Raw genomic sequence first — 18368 nt, forward strand, 5'->3', positions numbered from 1 at the left:
AGACAGTAGCGCCTAGAACCGCACGGCCACTCCGGCCGGCGAACGGGTTCAGGGACGCGCTACAGGATCGTAGTAGTCGGTATTACCATCCAGTGTAGCCGAAATGCTCGAGGAACTGATGCCCTTGCCATCACTTTCTCCAGATCTCCCACCCATTGAAAACATCTGCTCATGGTGAAACACGTACATTTTAATTATATCGAAATAACTGACAGTAGTCTGAAACACAACTGTTAGAATGGGAATGGCATGTGAACGTTTTTTTTATCTCGTCGCTCTTGCAGTTTGCCTGCACTTAACTTTTCTAGGCTGCGAGAATGTAAATTTAATTTAGCTGTCAATAAACTTAAAACAAACCAAAACTGCATGAATTTAAGTAACACAAAAACTGAATCTGATGCAATACTATTTATTTGATATTTGCCCTGGTAATAAAACAAAACTTCATCTATTTGAAAATAATGGTTGGTTGGTTTTTGGGGGAGGAGACCAGACAGCGAGGTCATCGGTCTCATCGGACTAGGGACGGATGGGGAAGGAAGTCGGCCGTGCCCTTTCAAAGGAACCATCCCGGCAATTGTCTGGAGCGATTTAGGGAAATCACGGAAAACCTAAATCAGGATGGCCGGACGCGGGATTGAACAGTCGTCCTTCCGAATGCGAGTCCAGTGTGCTAACCACTGCGTGAAAATAATGGTTCCTGTCTTTCATGAATGCTATTCCTGATGTAACAAGATTTCTTACCTTTATCTGCGCAATGGTAACGCACTTCGCACTGCCTTCTCTTAGTGCTTTAAATTGTATGGTTAACAAACAGCTACTGTGCGAGGCTGTTGCTTAGCACACATTTCAATTAAGTCGAATATGACTGAGACAACAGCATCTTGAGAAAAATACGAGGGCTGTTCAATAAAGAATGATCATAATGTTGTATGGTCGTAATTTCTTGCGCTAAAATTTAATCTTATGGTATTCTGTTGGCTTAATGTGCAACAAACACGCCGTAGCAGTTTCATTGTAGGGACTCCTGGTTACCGCCTGTGAGAGGCAATGCGAGGTCAGACATGTTCAGTATCGCCTACCGCTGCAATGGACGTAACACTCGAGCACTAATATGCAGCTTTGAAATTCTGCTTTAGTCTCAACAAATCTTCAGCTGAGGCCTATACAATGTTACAGGAGGCCTATGAGAGTCTGTTCTTCTCTACAGCACAGCTCGAACGTTGTTTAAAGAGGAGAGACAATCAATTTCAAAGGAAGGTGGGTCCGGTGCTCCAGTTACTGCTCTTATGGAAGAACACATCCACACTGCTGCTACCCCAAGTTCACTTTCTGAAATACTGAACATTTCATTGGGTGCCACCCACAAGCTGGTGACAGAAAAATCACATGACACGTGTTTGTGGGCGATAGGTTTCAAGATTGTTGATTCCTGAACAAAAGGAAATTTGCGTGCAGGTCTGCATGCAGTTAAGTTGATGTTAGAGGAAGATCCGGAGTCTCTTTCAAATGTAATCACTGCTGGTGAAACTTGGCTACATCATTTTGATTCTGAGAGCAAACAGCAAAGCTTAGTGTGGAAATCTCCTTCATCACCAACCCCCAAAAAAGCAAAAGTGATTGCTTCTGCAGGGAAAGTTATGGTCATCTAATTCTTTGATATTCATGGCGTGGTTTATCAGCATGTTGTACCTGCACTCACATCAGTAACTGTACAATACTACAGGGATGTCCTGAAAATATTGCAAGTCCATATCAGGTGTAAAAGACCACATTTCCGTGAAGCAGGCTGGATGTTGCACCGCGATAATGTGCGGTCGCATATTGCCAATGTTGTTGCTGAATATCTTGCAAAAACCAACGTGATGTACATCCCTCGCCCGCCCTATAGTCCGTATTTAGCCCCATGTGAGTTTTTCTTCTCCCTAACATGAATCATCAGGAGCAGTGGTGAAGGCTGCGGAGGCGAATTTGGAGGATCTCTAAAGAAAATGGTTTCCGGCATGTATTTGAAAACCGGCAGCAACGCTTGGACAAGTGCATCGCATTCATAGGAGACTACTTTGAGAAGGACCATCAAAATTATGAGGATGAGTAAAGGCATGTTGTCAAAAAAAACTATCATCATTCTTTATTGAACAGCCCTCGTAGTTAATCAAAAATGACATGGATCTGAGAACTGGTACTGACTTGGCGTAAGTAACAATATGGCACTAACTTTAAAACTTGTATTTTGACTCTTTGAAAATTAATAATGCTTGTATTTAGATGAACTATAGCATAGGGCTGAAGCAGTATGGAATGGCATACCCGCATCCGTCATCTAGGCTCAGTTCAACTCTATGATTATCCAAGACAGACCCGTTGTCTCTCCTAGACGTGGCAGCAGTCTATTAAATTTCCCACCTTGCACACTCCCAGATCATCTACAAGTTTAATTATGTATTCATCCTACAATACTGTGCACCGATGAGCCAAAACATTATCACCAACTACTTAAAAGCGTGTTGGTCCATCTCTGGAAAGCAGATCAGTAATGGTTCTGTGTGTCATGGATTCGACAAGTATTCGACAGGTTTCTGGAGATTCATGGCACCAGATGCCTACACGTAGGTCACACAGTCCTCGTAATTTACGTGCGGTTGGTTTCATCAGATTCAGATAAGCCGAATTTTATGGCCAAGACACAAAATGAGTTGCCTCGCCCGCATCTCGTGGTCGTGCGGTAGCGTTCTCGCTTCCCACGCCCGGGTTCCCGGGTTCGATTCCCGGCGGGGTCAGGGATTTTCTCTGCCTCGTGATGGCTGGGTGTTGTGTGCTGTCCTTAGGTTAGTTAGGTTTAAGTAGTTCTAAGTTATAGGGGACTTACGACCACAGCTGTTGAGTCCCATAGTGCTCAGAGCCATTTGAACCATTTTTTGAGTTGCCTCTCACGCTCCTCAAACCACTGTAGAACGATTCTGGCCTTGTGACAGGGAAGATGACATCGCTGTTGGGTAAGACATCAAGCGTAAGGTGTTGTAGGTGGTCTCTAATAATGTTCACGTAGTCCACAGCTGTCATGGCCCCATGGAAACCCAGGTGAGTGTCCACCATAATATAATACTGCTACCACCGGCCTGTGTCCATGGCGCGCTGCACGCTTCGAGCCTGGATAACAGCGTACGTACAAAGACCATCGACCTGGTTTAACAATAGACGGGATTCATGCGACCAGGCAACACGTTTCCATTGATCCGCCGTTCAATTTCGGTGATCCCTTTACCACTGTAATCATAATTGACGATGTTGTTGCGTCAATATGGGAACGTGTACGGATCCTTTGTTGCAGAACACCTTGTTAGTATTATGCTCTGAACGGCGTGCTCCAAAACATTTGCGCCTGCACCAGCACTTTACTCTGTCGTCAGATCTGCCACAGATCACCGAGTATCCTGCTTTAGAGAGCGGGCAAGCCTCAGAGCCGTATGTTCTGTGATGAGCTATGGACGTCCGACTTCTTGCCGCCTACTTGTGGTTTCGGCATTCTTCAAGCACTTTCCGTAGACGCTCACGACAGTAGCACGCGAACAGCCAACCAGCATCGCCGTTTCCGAGATTGTCGGTTTCAGGCGCTGGGCTGCAACAATCTGGCTTAAGTCGGCGGATTTCCGCATTTTGAGCCACTTATCGTCGCTAGAATTAGTCCCCATTCGTCTCTGCTCCGACCATGTAGGTCTCTTACCGCCTCACGTGCCCTCAGCGCCTCCAAACAGCATCCAACCTGGCGGTGGGCATTCGTCGTAATCTTTTGGCTGACCAGTTGTGAGCGTGTGGGTGCTATTCTGTCATTCTGCGCAACGGATTAATCTGAGCTATACCCTTTTCCCTGCGGCTCCTGCAAGATGCAATTTCCACCCCCACACTACTATAGAAGTCAGACAGACTCTCCTAACGTTCTAAAGAGAAATGCCTGAAAAACTTTCAGCAATAAATATCTTCCGGAGTCGTCCGCTGTAAGGAAATAACACAAGAATTCACAAAATTTCTTACGTAACTAGTGGCAGACTTGGGTACTGGAGTAGTGCTAGTTAGTGTAATAAAAACATGAAACTAACGAAAATTATTTATTTTGCAAAAATTCTGAGAAATCACAATAGCACTTTTAGTTATGAACTGAACACGTTATTTCCTGGTTGTTTTCGGAATGTGAAGTTACCTCTCAAGGATAGGATCCGCTAATGAAATTTCTATACAAAGTTTAAGATTGTTATTGACTTGACAGAATGGCTGAGAGCCGCGCCTACTCAACTTGAATAATTATCCGTTAGAATGTGCTAGGTACGGTCGAGGCTGTTGCGTGTGAAATGCAGTGAAGTGTATTGTTGTGAAGGAAATATGGGGCTCGCAATAGCTGTAGCGCACAATACCGTAAGCTGCGATGACTGCTGTCTGCCCCGCTCGCTGCTGACAAATAAGATAACTCTTGTTCTATCTGGATTGACCTTCGCCAATCAGACTCTCCCTACGCTTTGATGAAGTCAAGGACTCCTATTCTCCCCAAGTCTAATTATTGGCATCGTACACTGGTCAGATAACCAGTCCACCGCGATACCACTCAAAAATTCGCTCGCAGGCGTTTAACTATAACTCAGTCCGTTCACACCGCACAATAAGTGTGGCAGCCAACACAGTGAACAATGCTTAATCGCAAGGAGTCAATACAGAGTTGCATTCCGATATGCTCTCGACAGAGGTGCTCTCCCAGTGAAGTACTGAGGAGAGACTTGTTCCTCACTCTTTGAGTACATGTACGACTGCACACGTTCTCGTTACGTGTTCTCGCTCCAAGAGCGACAACAGAACGGCCCCTCTCCACGCCAGACGTGAAGGGGTGTATCTTTCGGTCTCTTCCATTACTCCTTCAGCTCAAGGCATCAGAAATATCATCTGCCAATCAGCATTGCTCTTCTAAAACGGGAGAATGACGTTTCGTTTAACGTGACCAATCTGGAAATCGGTACCATTGGCGTTTGCTATTTCCCTGTGAAAATCTCTGAAACTGCGTGATATTTGTAAAGAATGTGTCGGTTGGGCGCTCCCACACAATGAAGTGGAATTTGCTTGTAAGCAGAACATGGGGCCATTCCTCCTTTCACTCGGGCAAACACTGTCTGCTCCACAGGCGGCCGCCGGCTGATGTAGATAGCTCCCTGTGAAAACTTCTGAAGGGACCGGCGTCCTGGCGTGTGGTGTTTGCCTCTCCCGAACTAAAAGCTTTTGTGACCACCATGTCTTGAGTGTGTGTGTGTACGCCAGCCTCGAGTATTTCAACCATGGTGCGCACTTGCAATTTTTTAGTTATTTGCATATCTTTACATGAATTCATACAACATTGACTTTAACTTATCAAGTCTGAGTTCGAATGAAGCGTCTTGATGTGCGGAATATGATTGTGAGGGCGGAATATGTAAGCAATGAAGGTCAGGAGACCACAACATGTTACACAGTGTACATGCACAATAAACAAAATTTCACTATTTACTTTCCCTCCTGCTGTTACAATTCTAGTAGCCAGCAGTGTTTGTAAGGAAATCTTACCAGTAGTATGATTGGCTTTCAGAGTTTGAAAAATTGTCGTATACAATTTATTATGTATAAAGAGCCAGTGAAGATTCAGTCTAGGTAAATTGGACCACAAATGTACGCCCATCATGGGAAAATTACATTCCCACACTTTCTCATTTCGGAAACGCTCTGACCCACTCCCATTTCATTGGGATTTGTCTGAAAAGAACACATTTCTTACCTGCTCTTCCAGCTTTTCTTGCCAGCTTGTTTTTGTGGTTTAGCTCGTAAGAGAGTGGTTATCAAGAGTTGGGAACGTGCGGCGTTCTGTGCCGGTAGCACCGCGGGCTGCACCCGCCCCTCGCAGCTGCCAGCTGATCGCCTGTGTGTGTGTGTAACAGTTGCAGGGCGCGGTCTGGGCCGTCCTCGGTCTTCTGGGCTTCCTCCTCTTCTGGTGCCACCTGCAGCCGTCGTCACCGGACAACTTCGGATTCGTCCTCTACGCCTTCTTCTTCTACAGTGAGTACCTGCTGCGGGCAACCCCATGTTATTTCAGCACAGTAAGCAGGGTATCACTGGGGTACAATTAACGCCTACACTAGCATCCAAGAATAAAACATACTGGTGGGATGCTGTCATCTTTCCTCTACAACACCCCGGAAAATTACCTTTACGTGGTTACGTTTTATTTACAAGTTATTGGCCATAAACCAGTGTCCTGTATACAGCCGTCTCCTGTATACAGGACACTGGTTTATGGCCAATAACTTGTAAATAAAACGTAACCACGTCAAGGTAATTTTCCGGGGTGTTGTAGAGGAAAGATGACAGCATCCCACTAGTATGTGGAGGGGGCGGGTTCAAATGGTTCAAATGGCTCTGAGCACTATGGGACTTAACTGCTGTGGTCATCAGTCCCCTAGAACTTAGAACTACTTAAACCTAACTAACCTAAGGACATCACACACATCCATGCCCGAGGCAGGATTCGAACCTGCGTCCGTAGCGGTCACGCGGTTCCAGACTGAAGCGCCTTTAACCGCACTGCCACACCGGCCGGCGAGGGGGCGGGGAAGGGGAGATAGAACCGAAGGGGGGGGGGGAGCAAGAGGAGGCAGTTGGCCTTGTACTTGTAGACTTTTTCTTCACTTCAGAATTCTGATGCATTTTCACAAAACCACTGACATAGTGCTCCAGTGTGCGACGAGAAATATTCTAGCTGAATCAATCGCTACAGAACTTTGTTTTCATCCTTTTCACGGGAAATATAGGGGTTGGGCTAAAGTATGTAACTACTGCGAGAAATTCATGTTTGAACATAAATGCAGATGTTAGCCAAGCACGGCGGTCACACTGTTATATTTGACACGAACGAGACCTGTGCAGTTCCCTCAGTACGTTGCAAGTGTGAGTCGTGGTCAAAAAAGTTTTCTGTGTAGCTGTGAGCGCATTATGCCGGAGCTAAGTGACTTCGAAAGTGAGCAAATCGTTGGTGCTCGTATCGTAGGTGCTCTCGTGACCAAGGCAACCGAAGTGTTGCGTCTTTCAAGAGGCACCGTATCGAAGATTTATACCATATACAGGGAAAGCACAAAAACATCATCCTTAAAGCCACAGCGCGGACGAGAGTTTGTGCTTATTGATCGTGACAGTAGGTCATCGAAGAGGATTGTGACGGAGAATAAGAGGACGGCAGTTGCGAAGTGTCACTTCTGAACTGAATATCGCGCTCTCGAACCTTGTCAGCATTAAAACAACAGGAAGGGAGCTCCGTAAGTTGGGATTTTCAGTTCGAGCTGGTCTTCCTAAACTGGGCATCAGTGATCAGATGGCCGTAACAGGAAAGCGTGGTGCCGAAGTCATAAAACTTTGCCTTTCGAGCGATGGAAGAAAGTTTGATCGGATGAGTTCTGTTTCACACTGTTTCCAACTTTTGGGCGAGTTTAAGTCCCAAGAGTGAAACATGGCGGTAGCTACATCATGGTACATCATGGTATTCCATTGGCCCCATAGGTATTCTGCAAGGTCGGTTTACCATCCAGGACTTCGACCATTTGGGTTCATTAAGTCCATCCCTTGGTGCATTGTTTGCCTCCCAGTGGTTATGCAGCGTTCAAGGATGACCGGGCCATAGTTTACGCAGCTCGCATCGTCCAAAACTGACTTTATCACCACGAGGATGAATTGTCGCATTTCACATAGCCAGCACGATCACCAGATCTCAATTAGCGTTTGTGGTTTACTTTGAAAAGAAGAGGGTGTAATCGCTATCAAACTCCATCATAGTTACCTGAAATTGCCACTGTTTTGCGGTAAGAGTGATAATATTCGTCGAAAACCATACAGGACCCGTATTTATCCATTCTGAGTCAACTGGATGCTGTTTTTCAAGCCAACAGTTGTACTGTATCGTATTAGACATGGTAATGTCCTGTGTTTTTGGTGTTTCCGTATTTTTGTCTACCCCCTGTGGTCGCGTTTGTGGCGTCGTGCTGCAATCAAGACGGATCAGGATGTTCACAGCCGAAACAACCACGAAATTCTTGTGTCGCTTCCTCGCGCCAGCATTATCGAGCTCCAGAGTTGGAGCCACCCGAGTAGTCGGCAGTTCCTGAGCATTGCACTACTCCCCCACCAGTACAACATAGACGGGACTGTACTGCACCTGGCCGACATCTGTATCACAAGTACATCCCCTCGCATTGTTGCACAAAAGGTTTACGTGGTCTAGCTATTATAGTACACACTGAAAAAAATTGCTATGTTGTAACACTGATACGAACTCAGGTCGTATCTGTTGATGTGAGTGGCCGAGAGGCTGATCAATAGATACAGTGAAACTTAGACCTAGCGCTCAGCCACACTCCCCCCCCCCCCCCCCTGCCCCTCCACCTGATGCTGCATGAGGCCGGGAAATAAGGGAATGAGTGTGACGTGATAAAAGTATAAAGCAGCTCATTCCACAGGTATGTCCTGAATAATACCATCTAACTAGCCTATCGCAGTTCATAAGTGAATGCACTTGGCTGGCCACTCGCTCTGCAGTTTTCGCTCTGCAGCGGTATGCGCGCATTTGAAATTGGCTGGCAGATTTAAAAAAATAATATATATATGTATATATATATATATATATTTATTTATTTATTTATTTTTGCCTTTCGTAGGTGCGCAGTCCGTTGCATAGTGAAAATTCATTCAGGAAACAATCCCATGGCTATAGCTAAGCTATGTATCCATAACACCCTTTCTTCCAGGAATGCTAGTCCCGCAAGGTATGCAGGATAAATTTCTGTGAAGTGTGGAAGGCAGATGAGGTACTGGCGGAAATGAAGCTGTGAGGGTGGGCGGTGGTGAGTCGTACTTGGATAGTTCACAAGCAGACCACCTGGCAACCAGATTTTTGAAACGTTTTATATTCATGGTACGTGAAGTTCAGGATTCAAATATTAATTCCCCAAGCAGTACCGCGCAACTCTCGCTATGGTATTTTCGTTGGTTTTATTCTTTCGTTTAATTCGAATACCTACATCATTTAACTAAAAATTCATCAAATGTATGCTACTAAACACGTATAAGCTCTTCATTTTTTATGAAAAAAGCACGTCTCCTTGTTTATAATTATATATTGCACGCAAAATTCCACTTTCCATTGCAAACATAAATTCTTAATTATTGATATTTTATAAAAGATTAACAAATTTGTAACTTTTTAAAAATTTCAATCTTCTTTATGATCAATCGTCTATAAAATACGATAATTAAGAGTTTATACTGCAATGCCTGCAATACGTAATTAGGAACAAGATGTGCATTCTTCACAAAAATGATATGGAGATGTTTTAATCAGTATATGTGACGAATTTTAAAAAAATAAAACAAGGAAAAGACCATAGTAGGAATCGAACAAAGGGATCCGTTGCTTACCCAATTACAATCCCCCGATGCTACCAAGGTTTGTTCTTAATTTAGTATGATTTTATTGGACAACAGGTATTGCAACCTTTTGCACTGGCTCTAAATACGACATTTATATAAGATGTGTAAACGGCAAGAACGTGTCTCGTTTCCTTTTATTGATGATTTCTTGTTTTTCTTTCTCCAAAGTGTTGTGCGAAGTCGAATATACGTCTCTTCTCCCTCACTCAATACGCAGTTTATAATACAATATATGAATCATTTGAGTATTCTTGTCTTCGATGTGGGGTACGCTTTGACGTCCACGTACTGCTGTTTATTTCGTTTACAGTCGTGGGTAGTAAACTTCCTGATTTCCATGTTATCCATTTCCATAGACCTGGAATTTTGGAGCAACAAACTGTTGATTGCATGGCAGTATCAACCACTCCACACTATTTGCAGCATGGATGAATAGTCAGTTTCATTTTATGGCCTTGGGCAGCTGTCAGGATTATATCATTTTTAAACCGAGTGACTCACACTACCATTAGAGAAAAATGACCTTAACTTCTGTGAATTATAGTTCGTCGTAGATCTTCGAAATCGACTTCCTCGTGAGTGTTTGAGAGTTGCATCGTACTTCTTGGGGAACTGATATTTCAGTTCAGAATTTCAGCACCATAAAAAAAACTTAACTCAGCCCGAACAGGCCATGAAGGCACAATGATACCGACCGGCCGCCGTGTCAACCTTAGGCCAGAGGCGTCACTGGATGCGGATAAGGAGGGGCATGTGGTCAGCACACCGCCATATGACAGTTTACGAGACCGGAGCCGCTACTTTTTAATTAAGTAGGTCCTCAGTTTGCCTCACAAGAGCTGAGCGGACCCCGCTTGCCAACAGCGTTCGGCAGACTGGATGGTCACGCATCCAAGTGTTAGCCCAGCCCGACAGCGCTTAACTGGCGGGAACCGGTGTTACCGCTGGGGCAAGGCCGTTGGCCGTTTCACCACCATAAATATAAAAAATTACAAAGATCTATTGCCGGGTGGTCTCCTTGTCAGTCGGTAGAGCACTTGCCCGTATTAGGCAAAGGTCACAGGTTCGATACCCGGTCCGGCATACAATTTAAATCCGCCAGGAAGCATATTGTATATAACGTACATCTTACAATACAGTGTCTTATTTCGGAGTCTGTCTGCTTATTACGTAATCCAGATGGAATCTTAGTATCTCCGTAGCTCCTCCTCTTCTGATTTTTGAACAATGTATACACTATTACCAGCAAAATTTGTTGCAGACCGCCATTAGTCCTCCTCGTGCCACTATCAAGTTCATACTCTTTTGCATTGTTCCTTTCCTTACTACAGCGATTCATTTCCATATGATTATTAGATTATCCCCAGTACATACTGAATTGTGCGATCATTATCCTCACATAGTTTATCTATCTCTTCATCTTTTGGTCTGTCAGCATGTCTATCTGGACTATTGTTGTCAGTATTGGTTTGCTGTCGAATCCGATAAGAACAACCCCATTACTAAACGGTTCATTAGAATTCTGCTTGTCTGTCTTCCTATGAATAGCGAATCCCACTCACGCCATACCATCTCCTGCTGTTGTCGATACTAGCCTACGTCTTCCATGGTCATTGCTACTCACTTTGAAACGGGACTCATCACTAAAGACAATTCTGCTCAAGTTAATGAGATTCCAGGCCGAAGAGGGCAGGGCCCTCCAAACAGCTCGGGATATTGATGATCTAACGCTCCAGTTGGACAAAATTTGACACTACATCCCTCCGGAGGACATCCAACAGCACAAATGAAACAGTTTCTGCGTTTTATTTGCATTTACCAATAGTCGCAGCGCTCATAATACCACCCCTTATAGACGAAATATTCATCCAACAGCTCTTTCAATCAGTGCCAAGCGGAGTAATTGCTTTCCTAAGGGCGAGAGGTGAACCAACGCTATACTGACGTGTTCAATTTGTGATGCTCTTTCTCTTGTATAAATCATCCAATTCCAGTGAAATTGTAATGGTTATTTGTCTGTACATGTACATCACAGTTAGTGATTTCTGTCCCATTCGGTTATTTTCTTCGGGTGCGTCTTTTTTTGCGCTAGTGCCTTTATCACAGTCGCATATTATATCACAGTTAAATTATTTAAATAGTTTGAATTGTTCAGTTCCTTTGTTGTTGATAACAGTTGACCGGTGCGGCTATTTATTTTATTTACTTAGTCGGTCACTTAATGGCCACGATAAGCTTACGACATTTATGACACTGTTCTCCGTTATTCTTCTTTCGTTTAAGCCAGATCTTTTTCATCAATACAAACATTCGTTTTCTAATGAAGTCAGCAACGAAATTGGATCCCCTCACATGCAATTCAATTAAAAGCTATAAGCTTATGTGAGTTCATTTTCTGAGCGTCTAATGCTTATAAAATATGAAGAGCTCGTATAGTCGTCTTGATCCTCCTTCTTGCTTAAGCCTCGCTGCGAAGAGACCATATACTAAACGAGCTCTGTATTTTATTGTGAAATGATAATTAATTTTTTCGTAAACGTGTCCTTATTTCGTACCACTGAGCTATCCCTGTTAATTACTCGGGTTCCCGGGTTCGATTCCCGGCGCGGTCAGGGATTTTCTCTGCCTCGTGATGACTGGGTGTTGTGTGATGTCCTTCGGTTAGTTAGGTTTAAGTAGTTCTAAGTTCTAGAGGACTGATTACCATAGATGTTAAGTCCCATGGGGCTCAGAGCCATTTGAACCATTACATTAATTAATTTGTTAGACAGCAAGATAAATTGCTCTTAATTCAACGCATCGTTTCTGCGTCAAACAGCTGTATATGTTGTTATCATTCTCTTGGTGTCGTTACTGCGATGCGCCTCTCCTTCGTCGACGTTTTATCTTCTCATTAAAAAAATTAAAATAAAATCCACATTGGTACGAAGGAGGTAGTATTACATCGTCTCGGAACGTCCCCAATCGCCACCACAGCTGTTCAGAAAATGTTTTCGTTTTCCACGTCTTCCGGATGGGCATCCATTTCCTGTACCTCTCTTTTGAAATTCTTTTACCACAGCATTCTCATATTCCTGTTTCGAGGCGAAAATGTTGAAGACAGCAGGCAGATAGCAGTTAATCGCCCTGAAGAGGGCCGTAGCAGTTTCTTAGTTGCTTCACTGTTTTACATTAACGCGGTCTATTATCCAAAATTATTTTATTCAAAACGACACTGGTCCTGGTAGCCTACGAACTTACATGTTGAAGACACGTTTCATCAATTGGCAATCGTTCATTCTTCTGATGTGGCCATAAAACTAACCTTTGCTCTTGAGCACTGTGTACATAAGTTTTTCTGTTTTAGAATATATTTCTTTTTTCGAGTTTTTATGTGTTTCCTGTTTTGTTTTGTACCTATAAAAATGGTGGCATTATTTTTCTGCCCCTCAACTTTTAATTTAATGTGTATTCATAACATATTTTATTCAGTTCACTAAATCCAAGTTATTTTCTAGAAATGATTGTAAGCTTGTCAGTATAAATAACTGCTTATAATACCTCCAGATAGCTGTATCCTCACACTTCACCTCAAAACTCCATCTGCGAATAGCACCGTCGAGGTAGGGGATAGAAGATGAGCTACAAGCTTGTCTCCTTTATTTTCTAGACCTGAGACGGTCAGTCTTTCACCACCAACTTCTAAAAATTATATTTATTCGTACGTGCTCTGAAATGCTGTAGTGGTCTGCAGGTAGGTGGTCCGATGTATTTTGAGCAGACAGAGCTGTAGAAAAAGTTACATGTACGGAAAATTATCACCGGTGCTTTTGAACATAATACTTGTCGTGTTTGTTTTATGCCATCCATAAAGAAGCAGACTGCAAATTCAAAGAATTGTAAAAATAATATTCCAATAGCCGTTAGGTTTATAGGTTTTTATTCAGATACCAGTTTCGACCCCGTAATAGTCATCTTCAGGCTCTGTAACATGAACAACAAGAAGCATCCAGTCGTTCAAGTATATAACAGGGGACAAATAACTGCGCCTGGTTTCCGTAGAAGACTTCACGAGCAGTGTGTTTTTCACACATGTGAATGAAAAACTATAAAAGTAACGGCTGTTGGAAAACTATTTTTACGATTTGTAGACCAGCCCCTGTCCAACACTCCACAATCACCAGATGGAGTTACTTTTACAAATTCAAAGGCCTCGTATTCGATATCTTGTCAATCACAGGATTTATCTCTCTCATTTTTCTCTTCTTTCACCTATGCAACGTTTCTTGATGTATGAAATACGGATTCGCACCATGATTCGTAACTGTAGGTTGCCTATTATTGTCTGGCATACCGCCTGCAACAAGTGCCGCGTGGAGTGGCCGCGCGGTTTGAGCCTCCCTCGGAGGTTCGAGTCCTCCCTCGGGCATGCGTGTTTGTGCTGTTCTTAGCATAAGTTAGTTTGAATAGTTTGTAAGGCTAGGGACCGATGACCTCAGCAGTTTGGTCCCTTAGGAATTCTCACACATTTTTGAACAAGACTAAGTCTAGTAAAGTATTACGGAATTCAAAATAATCTTTGGACTGACGACTGGTTTACTTAAACACTTCATTGTTTAAATACCTTTACCGTACCTAAACTAACATGAAAATCAAAGCTAAATGGTTATTGGCTTGTGCGTCACGTGATACACGACTCCTGGATACTGTGTGTTACCTCATAAACCCAGCCTCCCCCTACCCCCCTTCCTCTTACTTTGCACACCATGGCGTCCAGAATGGGGAGGGGCACTTGCCCGTAATGGAATCTGGATACAGGTTTTTAATTCATTACAGAACTGCCACACGTTTATGTAAGTTGCACATGTTTCTCGGCGCTGTCTGATATTTGGTGATAAATAAGAATTTTTGCAGCCAAGATCGCGTGTTGAAACATCTTATTTCCTCAACGACCAGTTTCGGCGAAGTGCAGGTCTCATCTTCGGTTCTACAACGTACCAAGAGAAAAACATAACAATGAATATCTGCATAATTGTACAACCGGTCTACAGTGGAACACCATAATAACCAGGTATCATTTTTCAACACACCTTCTGGAAAAATAATTCTGCATGAATTATACAACCGTCATGAGAGCACATTCCACTTGTAAAACAAAGACGCCACATTGGCTTGTTAAATACATAAAACAGATTAAATAAAAACTCCAGTGTGCCCTGGAGTGGAGGAGAGTTCGTCCATGGAGCCGTAACAGCTGTGGCCCATGGGCCATCAAGAAAGGCTAAATATTCTTTTAACTACAACATTATAATCGCTAGAAACATTGACGTAGGATTGGTTGTTACATAATGAAAAAATTATCTGTAGGTCTAAGTGAAAACAATCATAATCATTTACATTATTCCAAACATACGGCACAGACTGTCGGTTTACCTCAATCACCAATACAGGTATATCGTACACTACAAAATTTATATCTTATTTGTACATGCATATGAGTTACCTAATAACATCCGTGGTCTAAAGGTCGCCTCTTTTATTACTATTCAAAACGTGCTCGGTCCCGGGTTCGAATCCCGACACCGATAAATTTTTAATAAAAATTATCAGCAATGGCGGCCGAAGACATCCGGATAAGAAACCGCCCTCATTCTGCCAACGGCCTTGTCAAGGAGGGCAGAGGAGCGGGCAGAGTTTCAGATTACTCTCTTGCCTTGCCCTAAAGTCGGAAGATTCAGCAATTAGCAACGGCATGAGGGTGAAGAACGCAAGAGAAACCACTGCATTAAAGACGTGTACCGTGTATCCACAGTACATGTGGCCTGTATCGAAAAAGTGTCATGATAATCTCGCCATTGGCAAAATATTTCGGTATAGCCCCCATTCGGATCGCCGGGAAGGGACTACCGAGAGGGAGGTGACCATTAGAAAAAGACTGAATGATCAACGGAAGGATAATGTTCTACGAGTCGGAGCGTGGCATGTCACCCCCCTGCGGGTTCGGGGGTAAGAATAGGCCCGCGGTATTCCTGCCTGTCGTAAGAGGCGACTAAAAGGAGTCTCAAACGTTTCGGCCTTATGTGATGGTCCCCTCTCGGGTTTGACCTCCATCTATCTAAATTATTCCGAAGAGCGAGCCAATTGGGGAAGGGCACCTTACGTGGTGCACTGTATCCTTCGTGCAATTAGACCTATAGCCGTCTTTCTCGTCGTTGCCATGGTGTCCCGCTCGTTTTCGATCTCTTGGGCGATTACCACGCTGCCCTCTGCAGTGTTTCTTTTAACTGTGACGACGACCTTGGCCATTTTTGCACCTAAGATCCAGCACGGTAGCCAGTCCGTTGTGGTGGGGTCGCCATGTACCCTCTTGGTTGTAGCCCCCTGACAACACAGGGATCGCTCTACTGATGCCTGCGCCGTTCACTCCCCACGTATGCCAAGGAGTAGATGCCCATCTCCGTGGGGCATCAGGACTCCCGGCAATGGCCATCCTGCCAGGTGGCCTTTGCTGTGGCTGGGTGGCGCCCGTGGGGAGGGCCCTTGGTCGGAGTAGGTGGCATCAGGGCGGATGACCCGCAATGAAGCGTGGTACATCATCTCTCGCTGGTGGGCCTCCACCAGCAGTCTCTAAGCGATCGAGGTCTAACCTCAACGTGAAGAAATTGGATCAGAGATCGTTTCCCTCCCTAGCTACTCCATGGGAGGAACGACTTGCTAAAGAAGGCAGTGGAGAATATTCACCCCGGTACCTCGTGTGTACGCGGGTTGATGGAGAATCTTTCATGTCGACCAAGCCCCAGTTTTTTGTGGAGCATTTAGAGGACAAGTTCGGGGAGGTGGAGGGCCTGTCCAAGATGCGCTCGGGTTCTGTGCTCATCAAAACGGCATCCTCTGCCCAGTCACGGAGGTTGCTCAATTGTGACAAGTTGGGGGATGTTTCAGTTACCATCACGCCGCATAAGAGTCTCAACATGGTCCAGGGTATTATATTCCACAGGGATCTTCTTCTGCAGTCCGACGATGAATTACGCGCCAACCTCGAACGACGAGGTGTTCACTTCGTCCGGCGCGTCCATCGGGGTCCGAGGGATAATCAGGTAGCCACCGGTGCCTTCATCTTGGCCTTTGAGGGTGATGTCTTACCCGAAAAGGTTAAGGTGATGGTTTACCGTTGTGATGTGACACCATATATCCCTCCTCCGATGCGGTGTTTTAAATGCTGGAAGTTCGGGCACATGTCATCTCGCTGTACTTCCAGCATCACGTGTCGGGATTGCGGACGTCCTTCGCATCCTGATACTCCATGTGCTCCGCCTCCCATTTGTGTTAACTGTGGAGAACACCATTCCCCCTGCTCACCGGACTGTCGGATCTTCCAGAAGGAAAGGAAGATAATGGAATATAAGACCCTGGACCGCCTGACCTACACTGAGGCAAGGCGGAAATATGAGCGGCTACATCCCGTGCCCATGATATCCACCTATGCCGCTGCTGCACAAGCAGTCCGATCCTCTCCCGTGTCGTCACGTACTGCTGCCTCTCAGCCATGTCTCAATGCACCGGCCCCCTTGGTTGTTGGGGGCACTTCGCCCACTGTTGCTCCATCTACTCCAGGAGCAACACCACCCCAACCATCGGGGACATTCGTCCCCCCTTCCCAGCCGGAGAAGCGTAGGGCTTCTTCGGCCACTCCAGCCAGGAAGGGGTCCCTTGGGGCCCTCCCTTCCCAGGCTTTGCCCAGTGTCAAAGCGGATACCCGCAAAGTTTTGAAACAACAACCGGTCGCTGGTCATAGGGCTTCACGGTCGTCGTCCGTCCCTGAGACTGACCCAGTGGGGCCCTCCCAGCCAGACCCTCCCAAGGCACAGCGTGCGAAGCCGTTGAAGAAAAAGGCTCCCAAGCCACCTGACATTGCGGTGGCACCTGTCCCACCGCCACCCTCAAACTCTGCGTCTGAGGACGAGGTGGAGATCCTGGCGTCCGCTGAGGACCTCGATCTCGCCAGTCCCTCCGGCGCCATGGAAAGCACTGGAGCAGGTGCTCACTTGGAGGCAGCAGGTGACCCAGCGGCGTAATCTGCCTTCCCAGTCCCGTCACGCCTTTCCCAGCCATGGACAACACCATCCTCCAGTGGAACTGCAGCGGTTTCTTCCACCATCTAGCTGAGCTCCGCCAACTTATCAGCCTTCACCCTTTCTTCTGCATTGCTCTCCAGGAAACTTGGTTTCCAGCAATGCGAACCCCCGCCCTCCGTGGCTATCGGGGTTCTTACAAGAACCGAGCAGCTTATGAAAGGGTGTCTGGTGGCGTCTGCATATATGTTCTTCACACTCTGCACAGCGAGTCTGTCCCTCTCCAGACGCCTTTAGAGGCTGTCGCTGTCCGCGTGTGGACGCCACAGGCTGTTACCGTCTGCAGTCTTTACATTCCACTGGATGGTGATGTCTCGCAGCACGTCCTGGCTGCACTGGTCGCCCAATTGCCGCCACCTTTCTTGCTATTGGGCGACTTCAACGCCCATAACCCTCTGTGGGGTGGGTCCGTGGCAACAGGTCGAGGCGCCATCGTTGAGCATTTATTGTCGCAGCTCGATCTCTCGCTGTTAAATGATGGTGCCTTCACACACTTCAGTGTGGCGCATGGCACCTACTCCGCCATTGACCTTTCAATCTGTAGCCATAGCCTCTTACCATCTGTCCAATGGAGTGTGCATGACGACCTGTGTGGTAGTGACCACTTTCCGATCTTTTTGTCACTACCACAGCACCACTGTTCTGGGCGCCCTAGCAGATGGGCTCTGAATAAGGCTGACTGGGACTTGTTCTCCTCCACTGCCGCTTTTGAGCCTCTCTCTACCGATGGCATTGATGCGGTGGTTCAATCGGTCACCACCGGCATCGTTACTG

The 18368-nt window shown here is 45.5% G+C and overlaps 1 protein-coding gene across 1 annotated transcript in view; it reads left to right on the forward strand.

The window, feature by feature from the left end:
• Positions 1-18368, forward strand: part of LOC126481458 (uncharacterized) — a 331508-nt gene that overhangs the window by 65614 nt on the left and 247526 nt on the right. Inside the window, exon 2 of the mRNA XM_050105231.1 lies at positions 5949-6066. Coding sequence (XP_049961188.1) covers positions 5949-6066 — 118 coding nt within the window. The remainder of the gene's footprint in view (positions 1-5948; positions 6067-18368) is intronic.

This window comes from Schistocerca serialis, chromosome 5, assembly GCF_023864345.2.
Source record: "Schistocerca serialis cubense isolate TAMUIC-IGC-003099 chromosome 5, iqSchSeri2.2, whole genome shotgun sequence".
In the NCBI taxonomy this organism is placed as follows: Eukaryota; Metazoa; Arthropoda; class Insecta; order Orthoptera; family Acrididae; genus Schistocerca; species Schistocerca serialis.